The following is a 15,697-nucleotide window of genomic DNA, read 5'->3' on the forward strand; positions in this document are numbered from 1 at the left end:
GAGTCTAAGTGTACGTTACAGGAGATAGACAGGGCGCTGTCCTTGCCAGGGGTGTGGGGAGAGAACTTGCTTAGTTTGGTGTACTCTTCAAGTCCTGAGGGAAACTTGTCATACATCATTTGAGAATGTTTTTGAAAGCTCCATAAAATATCCACAAGAAGCTCTGCAGACATTCATTCATTTCAACAGGCATGTGCTGCATGCTCCTTCTGTGGTTACAGGGCATAGAGCCCTTGCTGAAGATAGAGGGTGGACCAGATACATTCCCACCTCCAAGGAGCTTCTGAGCCAGTGGCATTTTTCAGCATGCTGAAAGGTGATCTAAACAGCTTAAGTCAAACAATATTGACTTTATATCTTGCCTCAAGTGTGAATCTTTTGGAGTCTTGAAGACTTTGGCCACACCATCACAAGTCCTCTTTCCCTTTAACAGAGAACTTCCTTTTCTTGAAGAATCATAGATAGATAGATAGATAGATAGATAGATAGATAGATAGATAGATAGATAGATAGATAGAGTCGTCAGCTGCTGCTAGATCCTAATCGCAAAAGCTTCCAGATAATTGTTTCTGAGGCAAGTAGGACCTCATATCTAAAATGTGCTGCTTTGCTGTTTGATGGTTTTGGAGCAGTATTGACAAGGGCCTTTTATGGCAGAAAAGGCAGAGGCAGCATTGTACTCGTTTCCTAGGGTTGCCATAACAAAGTACCACAATTGGATGGCTTAAACAAAAATTGTTTTCTCATAATCCTGGAGGCTAGAAGTTCAAGAGCAAGGTGCCAACAGGATCGATTTCTCCTGAGGCCTTTCTCCTTGGCTTGCAGATGGCTACGTTTTCACTGTGTCCTCACATGGTCTTTCTTCTGTGAGCACATACTTCTAATGTCACTCTCTCTGCATGTTTCCTCCCCTTGAGGATATCAGTCACTTTGGACTGGGGCCCCACCTAAAGGCGTCATTTTAATTTAATCACCTTCTTACAGGCTCTATATCCAAAGAGTCACATTCTAAGGTGCTAGCGGTTAGGGTTTCAGTACGTGAATTTTAAGAAGACACAGTTTAGCCCCTAACAGTTATTTTCTTTGAGATTACGGTACCTAAGGGACTCCCTTGACCAAAGGTTTTATGTCTCTGTTCATATGGTTTCATCGAGATTATTGTCTCTAGAGATGTTCTTGTTTCTCTAGGGGAATTAAGCTGGAATTACTATGATTTTGTTTAACAGTTTATTCTGTTGTCCTTTCATAAAATATTGGCATTAGTAACTAATTTAAAGAATGAACAGCTAATGATGGATTGCTAAGCAATGTAAGGTAAGAATGTATAAGAAGAATATTAGAAGGTTGTGGTGGTGGTTGAGATTTTAGGAAAGATCCTTACAGAGCCCTTTTGAATAATAAGAACCAGCCAGACTTCCTGTATCTCAGTACCAGGCCAACCCTGATTAGGATATCACTCTGTTGTTCAACTGACATGCACACCTTCCTTTGTATTTATCCAGTTTTTAATCCTCTATATCTCACTGTTTTCAAAAAAGACCTGAAAATTAATTTAGGTTTATTTAAAAGTAAAATTAAAGTGAATGAAGAGACGGAAATAATTTTATCAGGATTATCAGGATTTAGCAACCAGAGTGCCTAGGATGTGCCAACATCATGAGAGGCACTAGTGAAGTATAGATAATAAGAGAGAGACACCACACCCTAAGGAGTAAGCTGGGGAGACGTGTAAACAGATATAGAAGCCAATTCTTGTAGCACCCTTTTCTATAAACATGATGTGGTGATGGAACAAGAAGAGGAAGTGATAATCTGTCCATGGAGCTGGGAGAGGGCAGTCAACAAAGGAGTTTGCCTGGGAGAAATACTTTACTTAGGCCTAGAAAGGACTAAGTATGATGCCGTCAGTAAAGAAAGGGCATGTCAGATGCAGATACGCAAGGCCATGTAATATCACAATTCTGTTGTTCAGGGAACTCTAAATAAAGTTCCATCTTATTGGAACAGAGAATTTAAACTTGAATGCATAGGACATAAAGCTGATGAGAAGAACAGGAGCCAGATCATAAGAGGTTGTACAGGCTATACAGAGAAGTTTGGTTTTCCTTATACAGATGATGGGGAGTACTGAAGGCTTGTAAGTACAGAATAATAAGATCCAGGTACTACATGGTTACTAGAGTTGAGATTTAAATTTAGTTCTGAGATGCTTAGCAACCAAGACAAAAAGGAAAGCAGTTTTTGTTTATATAGTTGCCTTGTTGATACAGGAGAATGGATATTGGCCTTTAGATCAGGACACTATCTTCATTAGTGTTTAGCTTTGAAACATTTAGCAAACACTAAATAATATCTTTCGCATAAGTGGATATTTTATGAGTTGCTTTATTTTTGCTAAGCACTCACACATATAATCTCTTATTTCATCATCACAACCCTGCGGCATGAGCATTTTCTATTTTATTTTACAAATGAGCAAACGGGCTCAGAGAGATCACATGGTAATTAAGTTGTAGAGTTATGATTCTAAATTCACCTCAGCACAAATACTGATCTAAATTTTGGTTAAGTGACTTAAATAAAATAGAAAAAAATCTTTCTGAAAAAAAAATCTTTCTGAAGCCTCACCTTTTCCTCTAGTAAAACTGTTAGTGATAGTAATATTCTCCTTGTAGTATTGGCATAAAGGTTAAGGAAAATATTCATTGGAAAGAGCCTTGCACATAGTATATGATCAGTAAGTGACCCTCTTTGCTACCTCCACTCCAATACATGTATTTATGCTATGGGGACAAACACAGTTGTAAAACTTAGCCCTTAACTAATTCATGAGTCCTAGCACAATTTCGGTGTTAAGGGTGTATTAAAAGCTAGACAAATTAATAGTTTTAGCTGACAAAATGTCATTTAACAATGAGGTTCGATAATAACCCTCATTTCTCCCAGCCAGAGTCTTTATTACCATGATTACTGACTCTGCGGCCATCAAAATATCACTATGAAAGTCAATCCCTGTGCCTCCAAAATAACTCCCTCCAAACAGGAATTGCCTTTTTAAAAGTATACGTGGTGACTTTCTAATGTAAAGCCTATATTTTTAATCCTTCACTAAATTACTAAATGTATTATAAAGGATATAAAATAAAGGCTAATAAGTGATAGAGCTTGTCAAATCAATAAAAAGGAAATCATATGTGTGCTTAAGTAATATTTCTTGAGAATCACATCATGGCAAGATATGACCAGGGCAAGGAATTAGAGCAAGTCTTTCAGAGCAAGATACAGACTCTCTCTCTCTCTGTCTCAACATTACTTAGCATTGTCCTGCTTAAGAGAGAGAGAGAGAGAGAGAGATTTTTATTTCAAAATGTGTACTGCTTTTTAAACAAAGCATTTGTGTGGTGGGTAGTGTCTTCTTTTGCCATATTTTGCAAAGACTTTGCAAAGATGCAAGTGCTAAATTGCAGAAAATTCCAAGTCAGACTCAAAAACCTCTTTTTCATAATAAGTTATATCATTAAATTGTATTCTTCTACTGTGTTCTTTTAACATTACTTACTTGTCTTTCTAAAATCTTTCTAAAAATCTAAAATACTTAAGATTTTTTTTGGATTTCCTTGTTTTGATTATTATTATATATTTTGCCCAAAGAGAGATCATCACAAGTAGAGTGTTGAGTCTAAACATCTCTATCACAAACTTGAAATATTAGAAAATTGGTAAATTGGTAGTTCTTGCTTCCTTGGGACACTCACTTGTAAAGGGTTTCTTTGATTTATGTGGATAAATCAATTATGTGGCCTTGTAAAACCTGCAAGTATTTATGGGCACTATTACTAAATGCTGTGTAAGATATATAGAAAAGGTGTCAGACAAACTGTTGGCTTGAAAAACCTTCTGGTGTTTCAGGAGGAGACTTGGAAGGTGCAGGTGAACCAAAGCTCAATTCTTAAAAATAATATGTAACCAGGGACCAATTATATAGGGAAGACTAAGAATTTTTGTATATCACAAAACAGGTGGCTCAGAGAGGTTACAGAGTTCACAGACAACTTGGGCTTTTCAGTATGAATAGAATTTGGCAAGGAGGAAGAGAGTAGGAAGCTTATCCTAGCAGCGCTGAGGAAGAACAAGGAGGCACGATCATGATGTTATTATGGGAAGAGTTTCTGCCCGCCCCAAGCAGAGGATGTATGATGGGAGAGTTGTAGGAAATGGAATTTAAAAAGGACTTGAAAGCCAGGTAGAAGAAGAGTTTGCATGGAATGCAAGCAGGAAGGCGTGGAAGGTTTTAAATCAGAGCTCTGAAGCGGATCCCTGTGAGCAGTGTGCCTAGATGGACTGGGAGGGCAGTGCCACAGTCGGGCAGCCCAGCAAGGGGGTGGTGGCAGTGATCTAGGAGTGCGGGCAGGAGCGCAGGGGCCGTCAGTGATGACGGGATGCCAGGGGGCCGGGGAGGGACCAGTGCCAGAGACTCTGTGGAAGAGGAATCAGCAAGCCTGGAGAGGGACTGAGCGTGGAGGGATGAGGGAAGCAGGGAGGCAAATAGTACCGACCAGCTGGTATTGATGTAAAGAGGGCAGGAAGGGAGGCTGTGCAAGTGGAGAGCTGCTTTTGCAGGGAAGTCTTCACTCTCGGTTGGGGTAAGTTTTCCTGGGTTGCAGAGAAGCTAAGGCCTGGAGCTGGGGTGAAGTGACAAGACTTCTTTTGGGGAGTACTTAACAATTTAGGGCTGAGACACTGAGGATAGATAATATCTCAGGACATTATGCTGGCCTTCGAGAATTCCTCTTCATTGTGCAAGTATTTGTTCTTACTCTCAGAAAACTCTGCTTCAGGAGTATACAAGAATGCGACTGGTGGCGCTGCAGTAACTCACTTTCCCTACAAAATGCCTTATTATTACATAGTTGGAAGAAGTCTTTAATATTTAAATATGTCTTTTAGGATATAACAACAAAATTCTTATTTACTTACAAAAGATTCATGCCCAAATCCCCACATAGGAGATGGATGATTCTAAACTTGTGATTACATGAGCATGAAATTTTCTAATTACTATTATCTACATGCAGAGATATATGTGTATATGTTATGTATATAGTTCTATACAATATAAAATATTTGTACAAAAAACATGTACAAAGATTCTATAAACAGACTCATTGAGCATCAGCGTAGAGTAGACTAACCTAAGGTCTTTTATATGTGAAAGTAACATGAGATAATTATTTTTTGTCCATTTTAACCACAGCATAGGTCATGGCCCTTTAGGTGTATGTTGTGGCTGTGGCTATTATGAATGACCCACATTCAGACAGTCTTTAGGAACCAGCTCTGACTAAAGATTGGTCAAGTACCTCTCATCTAGACCATTGGAATAAAATACATTACATCTTTGTCCAGTCACGTCTGCCTGTCAAACTAAAAATATTTGTTTGTAAAGCAACAAACAAAAAGCTTCTCTCTCAGCATTTACCACTTTCCACTTCAGACTGTAGAAGCAGGGACCGTTTGGAAGTCATTTGAGGTACGGCGTGGACTGGTCAGGCTTGGCAGCCCCGAGGGGAGGGTGCCCGGCACATCAGACATTCCACGTTGGTGTTTTCCTGGAGATGGTTGCCGTCAGTCACCTCCCGGATGGTTTGAAAAAGGCTTGTCTTGCTGGCTAGCAAACTGTTATTTAAGTACACAATCCACTCTACTACTGAAACAGTTTTGCCAAACTTATCCAAGTATTCTAACGTGCTTAAAGATGGTATAAATATCATTTATTGCCAGCAGTTTCCTTCAGACTATCTGGAATGTCTTCCTGCTCCCTGATCTAAGTGTCCCAGTTTACATTATGGCCTTTACTGCCTCTGTTTGATGGAGTGATCAGTAAAAATTTAATGACACTATAAAATAATAAAAATGTCATTAATTTACCACGGATCTCGGATGCGGTGGTTGTAAAGTTACATTAATAAACAGAATATTTTTTACAACAAAAAGCATTGTTACGGGGGAACGTATAAATAACACACATAAATTTAAGAGCAATTTTACTGTTAGCACACACATTATTATGGAATAGCCAATAAGTGTATAAAACATAGTATATAAAATTTTATTAAAATATACTGTGCACATCAAAAATTCAGCTTTTATCTAAGTGCAAAGAAAAGCCATTATTGTGTGCTTACTGTTTCATTGCTGTTCTTTCCCCATATCACAATTTTACATTTTGTTGCCAGTAAGAGGAAGTTGATTTTTTTTTCTTAGATGGAAGCAAGGCTCCGTTCTTTCAGTCACCCCAAATCCATTCTCTTTCTCCACCCATGCAAAAACAAAATTGATCAATCTTGCCATGGTAGGGAGGGAGAAGTTGCTAATTTAATGCAAAGTTGAAAATAATGCCCAAGGAGTTGAATGGTTTGTTCAGTGACTCTGGAAATAAGGGATAATAATGCAGCAGTCTATCTGTCATCAGTGAGGCTGCCCCGTCATTGACTCTGATAATATGTGAAGATGATGGATGCCAGCGTCTTGTGGCTTGTAGCATTGAACATTCATCAGCTCTCACTAAAGGGGGCTTTATCATTTCAATATCTTTACTTAATATGCAACATCTATCTCATACATCATAATTTCAAAGCACTTAGAGAGCCAACAGTCCTACAACACAGCAGGGCTGACTTTCAGACTTTAATTTTTTTCAATAACTTTTATGTTGCCTGCATGTTTTGTGACTGACAATGCATAAGTAAGTGTCTGATCACATCGCTGCATGTAAAATGCACATTTTGCCGTCAACGTGAAGATTGGGGACTTTCCTGGGGAGGGGGAGTTGAGATTCAATTAGCATTGAGCTATTTTGCTTACATCTCCAAAATATCTTACTTGGGAGCTGTGTATATTGTGAGAGCTAGTTCAAGTGCGTGGAAAAATCTGCGGTGAAGAACTTGCCTCTCGCAGTCTATATTTGGTTGACGTAGGGGCATGCCCATTGGCACTTACTGGCCAGGAGTCGAAGCCTCTTGGAACCAAAGAATCTTTGAGCGAATCTCCGTGCCCATGTCCACCTCCTGTATTCACCAGGCTCATGTTCAGCCTCACTGGTAAAACCTTTGCTTAGCCCAGCTGCCTGGAGCTAAGTTGTAGACATCGGGCTCTCTTATCTTATGGTTATGTGGCTGGCAAATAAATATTCTGAGCTATTCTTTGAAGAAGGAAATCTTCTGGGAGGCTAGGTAGAAATTTATATGAAAGGGCATGGCTTTGCAGGGTCCTTCTTTAATCTCAAACACAAGTGCTTAATATTACCAAATATAAAATGCAGCCCACTGCCCAAAACAATTTTTATCATTGATTTATTTTCTGCCTGTTTAACAAGTGTTTCATGGAATATTCTTCCCTGACTTCTACTCTGTCAAAATATTGATATTTTATAAGGAAAGTATCTCTGCAGAAGAATGTTTTTTTTCAATGAAGTCAGAAAAATGTATGACTTCAAAGACACTGTGAATGTGTTGTTGAATGTTCTGAATGTTTTTTGTTATGATTAAAAACAAGCTGATAATACTGAATTGTGAGTGCACTTCATTTTTTATAAAAGAAAAGATATTATCATCATGTAAGCTTTGTTGTCTCAGGATTTTACAAACCATGGCATGTAATTTTCCCTCTTCTCCTTCCTTGTCAAAATATTGATATTCTTTCAGGAACTTTATTTTTTTTTTTACTGAGAATATTTTCCGGTAAAATCAAAGAGAATGAATGACTAGAAAGATACTTGAAATATGCATATTGATAGGTAGCACGGTCTGTTGATTTTCAGAGAAAGTTGTTTTTCCCCCCATGAAAATACAGCTAAAGGTTGTTCTTCCAAGAAGATTGCAGGTGTCACATCAAAACTCCTTTTGCATTTAACATAGGGAAAGCATTCACATGCAAATATTTGAAATGCGAAACAATGTGATAAAACAAAGGTTGAATATTTTGCTTTCCCTGGTACTACTCATCTTCACTTTAATTCTTTTCCTTTACATCATGACAACCAGAAGTGCTACTCAAAAATAGAAATTGGCTGATTAAAAGCAGCTGTCCTCCCCCCAGACAACGTGTGAAACTCCCACATGGCTTGTGGTTTGCTTTCTGTTGTGGCCTGCATCTGGGTTAATTTGTTCTTGTGCAGCGGTGTTTTCACATAAGAAGATATTGGGGAACCATGCCTAATTTGCTTTTTATTTTCATTCTGTTTTTTATAAGTGTCCTATTTCAGAGGTTTCCCCATAGCCCACTATTGTAACCAGTTAGTATTACCCGGTTGGGGAAATTCATGATTATAATTTTGTTGCAAATCTTTCATAGAAACGGTGCTAGATTAAAGCAAGGTTTATGCTGTGCTTTCTTCCAACACAGATTTCAACATATTCCATGATGAAGGGGAACTGGAAGACTTCCTGCACAATTTGACTGATGGGAATTAATTATAGAAATATAATGATATTCAAAAATAATCATATTAGAAAGCACAAATGTAGTGAGACTGTACAAATGAGACACAGCCTCTATCAAGTAATTGTATGTTTGCTCTTTAAGAATATTTCCAAGTTTCTAAACATCTTACAGAAGAGAACACTCGCAGAGTGTTTCCATCTAATGCCGAACATGCTCAGTACAGAACTAGGTCATTGAACAATAGACTGAACAGCAATCAGCACTCTACTGCTGCATAATGCATTAAGTATAACATGCAGAAACCATTCCCGGGGCTGGAAGCTGCTATTTCATGTCTGTAAATTCAAGCTGACATGACATTTAATATTGTTTCATAGTAATGAACAACAAGGTTTCATTCATTCATAAGCACCACACAAAGCCAAGTTTGAGTGTGGAGAGTAGCAAGAAGGTGAGAAGGGGACACGTGCTGTGTTTTTGCAGACAAGAAAACCATCTCAGTGACGCTCAGTGAGCCCTCTGCTACTGATCCAGAGAGCTGCAGAGGGAGAGTTCAGTGCCATCTTTCAGGCTCCCTGTCCTAGAAGAACTGGCTGACAGAGTGGGACATCTTGGAGTTTTCCTCCTCCAGCGGCAGGAGATTTTCTACTTTCCCCACTCAATGGCTGGCTAGGGGTAATCGCCTTTCTTACTCTCTGGGAAGTGGAAACTCCCAAGCAAAATAGGAGCATCAGTGCCGTCATCTCATCCGCCCCCTTTGACACATTTCGTTTTGAAATCCTCTTGCCTAAAATCCTGATTTGTATTTTCCCAGGAATACCAATGCGAACTGTGATCTCTAAATGAGAAAAATTCCTCTCCCGTTAACTAGCAGTATATACCTTAATGGGAATTGCTCTTTCAAGTTTTGCACTTGAGGCTCAAACCTTTCACTTGCATTCCTTTTAGACGCCTGGCGCAAATCCCACTGAGAGAAGATGCGCGGTGCCACCCGGAGGGCTTCCCGGCGCCGGCTTCCTTTCCTTACAGGTACTCTGCTGTAGACACTGTCGGCGCTGTCGGTGGCACCACTAGGCTTTAGTGGAACCTTCCTGAAAGCTTTCCGGAGCCCCCAAGTCGATCAGAAACGAGTTGTTTGTAAATCCAAGTTTTGGCCACGAAGCAGGATAGAAGCTGGAAGGGAAAAGTGGCTGCTTCAGAAGCTAGAATAAGCCTCTGATTATTCTTTCCTCTAGGAAAGAACACGCTTTGAGAACTTGGGGCCTCAGTTAACAGGAAAGTCAAGTGAAGATGGAAAGCTGGGCCCAGGTGTCATCGATCTAACTCGGCCAGAAGATGCAGAGGGTGAGTGGCTTTTCCGTAGCTCTTTTCTGCTGCTCTGGGCATTTGTGACGATGCAACTGAGTTAGCTCTAGGGCCTTCTACAATCTTTCCTGGGAGTACCGGCTGGATTTTTTTTTTTTTTTTTTTTTGGCAAAGCAGAGGAAATGTTAGCCTCCATTACATATTATAGCTGAGGATGTTGAGATGTAGCTAGAGCCCACATTACTGAACACGTAGCCATTTGAGGACTTCAAGCTGCTGTTTTCAAGTTTTTGTATCAAGGGACCCTCTGCATTCCAGTGAGTGTTGGAATTCTGTGTGTCATCCATGTCACTGACTTCTTGTTTAAACTTCTTGTTTAAACATATGTTATATGTTTAACATATAAAGGAGGATTTTTTGTTTCAACCCCAAATCACGTGAGTCCCAGGTACAGTCAAACCACTTTGGGAACTAACTGATGGTTTGCAGCAGATCTCGCATAAAATCAATGCATCCTCGGGCAGGGCCCATGCCCGAGCACTAAGCGTCACTAAAATCTTTTGAAAGTCTAGATGGAAAGACGAGCTTCACTCTCAGTGGGTTTACCCATAGCACTATCCATGCCTGTCCACTCCTCTTCCCTTTTTGTTTGTTTGTTTTAAATGCACAAGCAGCAAATCAGCAGAAATTGCTCCCCAGAGGCTGGGTACAATTTATGAGTTAGGTCAGCACTTCGGTAGTAATGTTGCCTGGTTATTTACTGTGTCATCACAGAGTAGGGACTGGTTTTCCCGTTAGCTGTTCTTTTGGCAAAATCCCTCCCACCAGTCAGGGAAGATTAATCTGTTCTCTTCAGAGTAACACAATACTTCACCCATCTTGGGTCCCAGCTGAAGTTCTTTAGCTTAAAGAGAAGAATCTTACTATTATCCTCTTTTATTGGCAGAATTTCTTCCAGGACCTTAATCCCTTGAAAATACACGAAGACATTTGTAGCCACATCTAAACAGGGTAGGGCTTCTGGTGAAAGCCCGGGACCATCCAGGCAGTTGAGAAGTCTCTGGCTTGAGTACTAAAAGATGGACGGTGTCAGACATTCGGAAGCACTTTAGAGAATTTCCAGAAGGCAGATTTTGTTTAATGCCAGTAGGAGACACAGATGTTCAATGATAGTCCCGGGGACAAGGTGTTAAATTCTGATTGGTGTGGGGGGGGTAGGAGGGGGGAGGACAGAAGAGAGGAAGAGGAGGAGGAGGAGAAGGAGGAGGAGAAGGAGGAGGAAGGGAGGGATAAAGGGGACTCAGAACCAGATTTGCATTCGCTGACTTCCATGAAGAATGTATACCAAGAGTACAGTGACCTTGACACTTAGAAGTGTGGGGTTTTCCTCATGAGGACTGAGGTTCCTTGGCCTAGGAAACCAGTTGTTCAGGCCTGGCCCATCTCAATTTTGTTGCAGGATTATACCACAGGGTATCTAAACCTTTGACCGTACACAGCGAAATAACATTTTTCATCCCTTTGGAGTATTCAGTTCATTCATTTTTCCATAGACTAGGAGGTGTGGAGTTCTATCACCTTACCCTTGTTCCAGAAGTTCTCTTAATCTGTCATTCTTCCTCCAGTTTCTTAATTGTATAATGGGTATACACTTGGTCAGTTACCTCTCAATAATGCTAATGATTTAGCTAATGATATTATGCACTTGATAATTAAAAAGCAGGATTGGAGTTATTAGCCATTATGAAAGGAAAAAATGAAACACTTAACTGGAGGGAAACATATTGTATAGAAATGTCTTTGAAAATCCCTTTCAGTATCCAGATCATCTGGATTCAGACCAATTTCCTGGTTACTTTGGTTTTTGTTCTTGTTGTGTGCTTGTTAGCAAACGTTTTTGAAGCACTTACCTGCCAGAGACTGTGCTAAGCTTTTTACACACATTTTCTCATGTAAACCTTACACAACTCCATATAGAAGGTATTATTATATGTCTTCCACTTTACAGAAGAGACTACTAAAGATGAGAGAAACTAAGAAACTTGCCACCAGTCACATAGCTAGTAAGGGTAGAGCTTGATCCCAGCAGCCAGGCTCCAGGACCCATGCTTCTGAACACTGTGCTATACTGGCGTGCCCTGCATACACAGATATATACGTGGTGCCTTCACTTTTCTGAACAAACTCCTTGTGACCTTCCTCAGTATGGCCCATTTCCTCTCCCCTAAATATAGCAAGTCATGCCATACACCAGCTCTCGTGTTACTCTATCGCACACAGCAGCAATGCCTGATGAGTGTAATAGTAGAAGGGCTGTAGTGGCCCAGGAGCTTAAGGAGCGTGTGAAAACCTCCCTTCAGAAGCTTGCCCAGGGCTGCCATTGAGACCTCATGTGCTTTGGGGGACTGTGAGTTCATGAATGGAGTCAAGTTACCGCCTCTCAGATGGACAGCAGCGCACCGCCTTTGTGAGGACTGCTGGGATGGGCAGCAGCCTTCTTCTGCTGACTTCGGGATATTTCCTGGCGTCTGTTCAAGTAAGAGCTGATTGCAAAGCCTGCTGGAGTTACAGTTCCTATTAAAGTCAGAGCAGATAGCAGGTACACATGATCCGTTCTCTACTTTGCTCCTTCACATTTCCCTACACAGGAGGAATAAGAAGGGGACTGCAGCAGCAGAATAAGTACAACTTAGAAACTCCTTTAGTCAGTTTGTGGTCTAAGCAAAACAAAGCAAAACAAAACTATACATTACCTAAGGGTCCACCAGGTGCCAGAACTAGACACTAGATAAACCAAGGGAAGCAGAACAGATATGTTCCTGACCTCTTGGAGTTTAAAGTCTAGTGCAGGAAGACAGAAGATTAAAAGGGAAATGTATACAGACAGATGGGCAAAATCATCGCTGAGAAAAGTGCTAAAAAGTTCAAGACTTGGTTGCGCCCACAGAGATTCCGAGCGAAAGCTACTTAGGTAAGCTCAGTTGGCAGGTGAGTTCTGCAGCTCAGGTCACCTCTTCTCAGTCCACACATGATCATGTCCATGTTTCCTCTGGCCTGGCATAGCCATTAAAATGTTACCCTCAGCTTTACTGAGATATAACTGATATATAACACTAAACTTCAGGTGGACTATGTGATGGTTTGGTACACGTGTCTATTAGGAAACAATTACCACAATCAAGTTAGTTAACACATCTATCACCTTACATAATCACCTCATTTTTTTATGAGAAAATTTAAGACCTACCTTCTTAGCCACTTTCAAGTATGTAATACAATATTGTTCATTATAGTCACCATGCTGTATATTAGCTTCTCCCCAGAGCCAATCCATCTTAAAACTGGAAGTTTATACCCTTTGACCAACGTCTCTCCCTTTCCTCCTCCCCCTAGTCCCTGGAAACCACCATTCTACTCTGTTTCTGAGTTTGTCCTTTTTAGATTCCACATGTAAGTGAGACAACAGTATTATTTGTCTTTCTCGTTTCACTTCGCATTTTGTCTTCAGGGTCTATCCACATTGTTGCAAATGGCAGGATTGTCTTCTTTTTTGTGGATGAATAATATTCATCCACCAAAACTCCTTCAAGAGTTGTGTGTGTCTATTGTGTGTATATATATATATATTTTGTGTGTGATCCGTACATAGTAAGCCTTCAACTGCTTCAAAGTATAACAAGACTATATATATATATATATAGAGAGAGAGAGAGAGAGAGAGAGAGGGAGAGGGAAAATGCAATATATATCTTTATCTGCTCATCCATCCATGTACACTTAGGTTGTTTCCTTGTCTTGGCTCTTGTGAATAATGCAGAACAGCTATCTTAAGGGGCCATGCTGTCCTCTCACTTGCGCCCCATCCTCCTATGAGGCTTATGAAGAGACTAAAGTGCGTCAGCTTAAGAGATGAGGCCCTGTTCCAGCTGGGCTTCCCAGGAAAATATCTGCCAGTCGTGAAAATGCCAATATCACTTAGTAAGCAACTTGTGGACCTGCTTCATAGCTCTGAGCATGGAAGCAGCAAGGGAAAGGTCACCCAAAGAGGCAGCTGTGCATGTGTATTAAACACTCATCAAAATCAAATGACAAAACCATAAGCCAGGAAAACAGAAATTAAAAATATAAAAGGCAAATGCCTTCAAAATTTTATTTTTAAAGTCCAGCTGTTATTTGGCTTGAATATGACAAGACAGCATTTCTTGTTCACCATGATATTTATAAAACTACAAATTCATTGGTGCTGGGGGCTTAGGAAACATGTGTAAGGTCTTGTTATACTTTGAAGCAGTTGAAGGCTTACTATGTACGGATCACACAAAATGTGTTAGCTCCTATGTGGGACGTGGGAGGAAGAGAGGACTTGATTAGTGGAGCCTGTCACCATGTATTAAGAATGATGAACAGCTGTTTGACTTTTTATGGACTCTTCACATGGCACCTCTCCTCTCCTTGTTTTCCCCCGATGAGAGTGCTATGCTTCCCCCCAACTCTCCTGATTTCAAGGGTGCCAACTATAGTAGGAAGGGTGCTGGCCCGTTATTGGGAGGTTTGGATTAAGGCTCTTTTACTAAAGGATGGCCTTCAAGTAACTTTCAACTTATTTTTTAAAAGAGGCTTCTGGATTCCATTATCTCTAAAGTCCCTTCCAATTTGAAGATCATTGGTAAGGTCTTCTTGGAGACAGAATGTATTTCTTATAAGAAAGGTGATCTGGGCACAATCACTTCCACTTGGGTCTTTTTTTAATTTTTCAGAGAAATAGAAGAGGAGACTCAGGATCTTTGAGAGGGTGTTTGTGTCACTTGTTGAATCCAGTTTTCGGGTCCCTTGAACTTTTCTTTTTATTGATGAGAAGCTCTCTCTGGTAGTCATTCCCAGTTGCCTTTCACAGATGGGCCCCTCCTTTCTCCATCCTCTTCTCTTCTCCCAGCAATAACAGCTGTGGCTTGCTTTCTTTTTCATATTCTTTCTGACCCATTTCCTCTCTCTCTCATACCTGGGATCTCTAAAGAGATACTTACTTTTTTTCCATTTTGTGGAAGATCTGGAGTAAGAAAACATTTTCCCTACACCTCTTTAAATTCCCAAATTCGATTACTGTGTCCCAGCCTTAGAGGGAGGCTGCACCTTATTTTGATGTGGGGAATAGTAGACAATGAGCTCCGAAAGGGATGAGCTCTGAAAGTGATTATCATTGGCCAGACTTCTGGACGTTGGATTGAAACTGCGGTGATGTGTTTGCTGTCTGTCCTCCACGTATTAAAAACTTGCATTGATTCGAGTGGAAATGGATATGTGCACCAAGAACAGTCCTTTTTCGAACTGTTGCTTTCACATTCCCCGATTTGCTTAGAAGAGTTTTATAGATTTGTACTGAACTGTGAATTGGATCCCAGCCAATATGGCCTTAACCCTTCTAAAAGCTTTATTTATTTATTTATTTATTTATTTATTTATTTATTTATTTTTTTTTTTTTTTTTGGTGAACTTCTGATTGCTTCTGTGTTTTATACCTCAGGTTAGCTCTCTTATTGTCAACCTAAGCTCTCTGGCTGTAGACAAATAAGAGACCATGACTTTTCCTTTTTTTTCCCCATCCTAAAAAATGTACCACTAAATATTATTATTACTAGTAATACTAATATTATTTTCTCTTAAAAATTCTGTTTAACCTTTGACTCACACTCTGAGAAATCTCTGAAGCTTTTCTCATTCCCTTTGCCCTCCTCGGATCCTTATTCCTGGTGGAAAGGGAAGACTGACTTGAAGATAGGCGGCTCATTCAAGACAGCAGAGGGAAGCTGTAGTGTGATCTGATGTGGGGTTTAAAGGCTACAACTGCTTATGCTTTGGAATGTGAAAGTCATTATTAGTTCAAACCCGCCGGAATACAGTGCTTCACATTGCAACTTAGATTCTCAGAATTGAAATAAAGGAGAGACATCAT

The 15,697-nt window shown here is 40.1% G+C and overlaps 1 protein-coding gene across 34 annotated transcripts in view; it reads left to right on the forward strand.

Annotated features, from left to right (window-relative positions):
• Nucleotides 1–15,697, forward strand: part of SOX6 (SRY-box transcription factor 6) — a 633,064-nt gene that overhangs the window by 577,180 nt on the left and 40,187 nt on the right. For all 34 annotated transcript variants that reach the window (XM_072793935.1, XM_072793936.1, XM_072793934.1 and 31 more), the window contains one exon: nucleotides 9,678–9,786. In XM_072793935.1, coding sequence (XP_072650036.1) covers nucleotides 9,678–9,786 — 109 coding nt within the window. The remainder of the gene's footprint in view (nucleotides 1–9,677; nucleotides 9,787–15,697) is intronic.

This window comes from Canis lupus, chromosome 23, assembly GCF_048164855.1.
Source record: "Canis lupus baileyi chromosome 23, mCanLup2.hap1, whole genome shotgun sequence".
Lineage (NCBI taxonomy): Eukaryota > Metazoa > Chordata > Mammalia > Carnivora > Canidae > Canis > Canis lupus.